The sequence below is a fragment of the Cynoglossus semilaevis genome, chromosome 15 (assembly GCF_000523025.1).
Source record: "Cynoglossus semilaevis isolate Cse_v1.0 chromosome 15, Cse_v1.0, whole genome shotgun sequence".
NCBI lineage: Eukaryota > Metazoa > Chordata > Actinopteri > Pleuronectiformes > Cynoglossidae > Cynoglossus > Cynoglossus semilaevis.
Window position 1 is genome coordinate 17,033,289 of NC_024321.1, and position 5,026 is coordinate 17,038,314.

The 5,026-nt window shown below is 38.2% G+C and overlaps 1 protein-coding gene across 1 annotated transcript; it reads left to right on the top strand.

Annotated features, from left to right (window-relative positions):
* Positions 1-3,570: 3,570 nt before the first annotated feature.
* Positions 3,571-4,947, top strand: LOC103391287 (DNA damage-inducible transcript 4-like protein). The gene is made up of 2 exons (XM_008327492.3): positions 3,571-3,834; positions 4,259-4,947. Exons 1-2 carry the CDS (start codon positions 3,672-3,674, stop codon positions 4,708-4,710), a joined length of 615 nt encoding a protein of 204 aa, XP_008325714.1. The 5' UTR covers positions 3,571-3,671; the 3' UTR covers positions 4,711-4,947.
* The last annotated feature ends 79 nt before the right edge of the window (positions 4,948-5,026 follow it).

Genomic DNA, 5,026 nt, shown 5'->3' on the forward strand with positions numbered 1-5,026 from the left:
GTCTATCAATTGAATCGATATTGTAGTTAACCCTTACCTTTTCTAATGGTTTTCTTTGGGCGAAATTAAACGTGTGGGAATTTTTTTCAAAATAATATTCAAAATGAAACAGTTTAGCCATTTAACTTAAATTAGGTTAAAGTAATTTAACTGAAGTTAAATTAAATGTTAATGTGTTTTTACTTCACCTGTGAATTGTTAAGGTCTCATAAATACAAAATTAAACCAGACAAGGGAACAAAATATTAATCACTTTTTTGTTTTATTTAGGCGTCAGCTGCAATGCTAACACCTCAGATAAAATCTCTGTCTTATTTTGATTTTGAGTTTAAGTTTAAAATTCAACGTTTCTCAGAATGTGTAAATGCTAAGAAATAAAAAATAAAAATAAACCGTGGGACTTGAGGCTAAACTCATATTTACATTCCTTTAAAGAGAAATTGCAGATTGTCATAAAAGTAAGTAACTCTCCTGTCCTACGTAGAACTATCACTGATCAGAGGTTCACACACACAGAAACACCTCCTGAACTGAAACAGCTCCCTGACGTTGCATCAGATTTGTTTTTCCTCCTCAGGTTAGTGAGTGTTTACTCACAAGTCCTTAAGAATATACAACAACTCATATATATATATATATATATGCACAACATTTTTAAACCAAACCGCTCAGAAGTACAGTACACACTTGTTTTTGGTGAATAAATTCGCAGTACTCGTTGGTAACTTCAGTTTCATGCCGCAGTACTGACAGAAGAAAGAAAAACAATGCACCTACGTCACATCCTGTGTCATTAACAGGCATATTATCCATATAAATGTTAGAATCTGGCCTAAACAAATTCAACAAACTGTAAACAAACTGGCCAACGAGACAAACCACAGCATGTAAACACAACCAGCATCGTTTTACAAAACATTACATTTCCACAAGAATTACGGACGTAGAAGCAAAACAAAAAAAAAGCCAAAGTTGTACTAAACATTTGAAAAAGAGTTTCTTACCTTTGCTGTTTTGTCTGAAAAAAAAAATCCACCGGAATATAACCACAAATACTGAGGAATTGCTTCCGGTGCTTCGCGAGCATTTTCCCGTTCAAAATATCAGTTTTTCACCCAGAAACAGAGGTCTGATTGGATAACGGGCGGGTCATATATTTTGTCTTTATTTAAATATTAATTGGGTGATTTTACGTGAAGCTGATGACATAAACGTGATTCCATTGGATTAGAGGATTAAGAGGCGGTGCCAAATGTCTATCAATTGAATCGATATTGTAGTTAACCCTTACCTTTTCTAATGGTTTTCTTTGGGCGAAATTAAACGTGTGGGAATTTTTTTCAAAATAATATTCAAAATGAAACAGTTTAGCCATTTAACTTAAATTAGGTTAAAGTAATTTAACTGAAGTTAAATTAAATGTTAATGTGTTTTTACTTCACCTGTGAATTGTTAAGGTCTCATAAATACAAAATTAAACCAGACAAGGGAACAAAATATTAATCACTTTTTGTTTTATTTTCATCTACAGTAATACAAGGGCATCAGCTGCGATCATAACACCTCAGATAAAATCTCTGTCTTATATTGATTTTTATTTTAAGTTTAAAATTCAATGTTTCTCAGAATGTGTAAATGCTGAGAAATAAAACATATTTCACTGATCAGAGGCGAAGCATTTTAAATAACTTTAAGTAACCTGGCATTCTTAACGCAGTCAAATGTTTTAGCTGTGATGGTGTTGTTAAAACTTGTGCTCACATTGATTTGACTGACTTGCGTCTTCACTCGACAGGTCGGGCCTGTTACCCTCCTAAACACGACACTGGGTCGACATCAGCTGACGCGCTGTGATCTGATCTCCTCTGAACATTGAGCGGCACACTTAATAATGATGACCTACTTAAAGCTCTGACTTAATAACAAATCATCACCGAGCATGTTATTAAATTATAAATTATGTTAAATAGTTTAACACTTAAAACACAATTTATATATATATATATATATTAAATTACACTTTATGAGTTTTTGAGAAGTGGTGGATCTACCACAACCACAGTATAAAGTAATTTCCCATATTGTTACATAAAACTTCCTCTTTCTGGTAAGTGAAGTCATTGTGATGTCATAATATCGTCTGAATGTGACTGGCTGACTGATGTGATGCAATACTCGCCGTATTTTACAAGGGAAAACATCAGAGACTTCCTGCTCTGGAGTCATGACTCTCATGGCACTTCAGGAGGGGGAGGGGGCAGTGTGTGTGTGTTTTTATGTGTTGTAGATGCACCTGTGGGGACATTTTAAGGTCTCCACTGAGTATTAGAGGTTCAAGATTCAGTTTGGAGTTAGGATTAGGATTAGGGTCAGATTGAGTTAGGTTAGGAATTAGCATTGATGTTGGGCTGAGAGGCTGGAGAGGTGTCTGTGTGAGGTGTTCACAAAACCAAACCAAACTAAAAAAAAAAAACAACCTCACAAACGCTGATAAAAGGAGACGAAGTTTCCGTGCATTAATGTTGCACAATAGTTGATGAGCAGAACGTGATCTGGTGTGGACTAGATAAACACCAGGTGTGTTAGTGTGTGTGTGTGTGAATATGTTACTCATTGGTGAGTAAGATCGAGGTCATTCTACCTTGTCTAGACCTTGAAACTGCACGTACATGAAATATGATATTAACATACTAACAATTACTTCTAATATGAGAAAAAAAATTAAATAAATGCAAGTTTCTTAATGTGAACTACAGTATGGAGAGAGAAAATTACTATTCTGTATTTTAACATGTACTACACTCTTTACTGCTATTAGACATGGACATGTACTACACTCTTTACTGCTATTACATTACAAACAGATTTTATCTTACTAATAATCTACACAGCAGTTTTGTGGTTGGAAAATGCTAGAAAGGTCGCATGTTATGGCTTTTTGAGATGTGGTATATAAGAAATGATTTCAGTTCATAAAGATGGTGATTAAAAAATGGTTTTGATGAATCAACTAAAACAGAACAACTGGTGAGAAAAAAGAGAAAAAAAAAACAACGAAACTGTCGATTATGTTCTTCTGACCGAGTGTGTCACGTTTTTTTTATGAATGTAATTCAAAGTTCAACCGTGATGGTCAGCATTACTGCTAGGGTGGAACTTCCTGGTACTGAAGGTACCAGGACAAAGGGGAAATTTCCCTGTTCAAACCAGTCAGGACTAGTTGTAGTCCAACGTTAAAGGGATAACTCTCCTAACTCTTACAGTTGGTCTGTTGATCCTTACTAGACTAATGTTTAATATTCATACGATACAGACCACGGATATCTATGTATATATAACAAATACTACACATATATTACGTGTAGTTATCATACTCTTGTTGGTGATACTTGGTCACATCAGCATTACTCAGCTGGACCGAGCCTCTCGAGCTAACACACCGGTGTAATGTCTGAACATGTTGCGTGAGACTCAAAACGCGGAAGTTTCTAGAAGATTCAAGCGGTGAAGCCCCGCCCACAAGCAGCCCAGCTGACGCAACCAGCGACTCTCCGGTATAAAACCTCGGCGCTCGCTTTCATTCTTTGCACCCCTTCTGTATCATCATTCATGGATAAACGACAGAACACACGATCGGAGGAGGCACCGGAGCTGTGGGAAAAAGACTTAAAATGGAGTATACACCGGCTTTACTCTCTGGACTCCCCGCGGACGAACACAGCGTGGTGGACATGATAGCCAAGTACCTGCTGCCGCTCCGGTCCCCGGGCAGACAGAGCAGCTCTGTCCGCAGAGGCAGCGTCGACAGCTGCGACGAGAAAGAGCACTCAACCGGTGAGTTCTTTTTTTAAAAACCTTGAGTTAATCTTCTGAAACCAAATGTAACTCGTCATATTGGAATAATAAACGTAAAGAGAACGTTTGTTTGAGTTCAATTCAATACTCGATAATTAATACAAATAAAAATCGAATTAACTCGACTACGGCGTCAACACTATAAATAGAACTAATGATACTTTAAAAAAAGTTTAATAACGTGAAATATTTAGACAAATGTAACAAAACGATTTTTTTTCAAACTTTTCAAAACGATTTAAAGACACTTTTGAAGAGTCAGGTCAGCTGTTCACTCAGAGCCGGCATTTAACAGAGTAACGGAGATCTTTTTGTATAGGAAAAGTACGATATAGAAAAGTGTCCAAAATTAACTGAATAAAGTAGTTCGTGTTTTTTGACTCTGGTTCTGTCTGACCAACAGATTCCCGTCTGCACTCGGGCCTGGAGTTGGAAGAGTACCTACTTTCGCAGGATGTGACCCAGCAGTTAGAACGCTGTCTGACGGAGGCCAAGGCGTCCAGCCTCCATTGCCAAGTGCTGCTGCTGCCTCACGGTATGACCACCAGGGTTGGCCGGGATGTGTTGGCGACCTCGGTTGACGAACCCTGCGGCATCCGGGGAGCATCCATCAAGGTCTACGTGGACGGCAAAGACGGCCTCAAATGTATTGGGAACGTGTTCCCAGACCAGAGTGTCACCCCGACGTTTGAGCTGTCTGTCGTCTTCAAGGCGGAGAAGAACGACGGCTGGCCGTCTCTCAAACTCCTCTTTGATTCTAGTAAAGTGCTGAAGCTGAGGCCAGAGTATCGGCTGGTGAAGAGGAAGCTGTACTCTTCTGCCACTCCCGTGGTTCACGATTTCATCTCGGGGTGACGTTATCGTCTTATTGTTTACCTCCGAGTTTTGTATCAGACCGAACAAAAACTGAAACTCTAGTTACTGTGAACTCCCTTTGTTTGAATGTCTTACTTTAGTACCACAGTATTTTTTTTTTACACACTGTAGACATGACTACTTCCTGCCAGTAGTGGGCAGGTCTCACTCCAGGCACCTACTGTACTTTGATGCATTTATTTATGTTTTGTTAAATAAACAGTTCACTTCCTTTAATCCTGACATGCCTTTTTCTTCAACTACATATTTAACTCTTTACTTCACAGGACCAGTAACTAATCGTTGACTAAACCAA

Excerpts from the sequence above, each read along its gene's own strand:
- LOC103391287 (XM_008327492.3), top strand. The coding sequence starts at position 3,672 with ATGGAGTATACACCGGCTTTACTCTCTGGACTCCCCGCGGACGAACAC. Across the intron at positions 3,835-4,258 it reads CGAGAAAGAGCACTCAACCG|ATTCCCGTCTGCACTCGGGC; the intron begins GTGAGTTCTTTT and ends TCTGACCAACAG.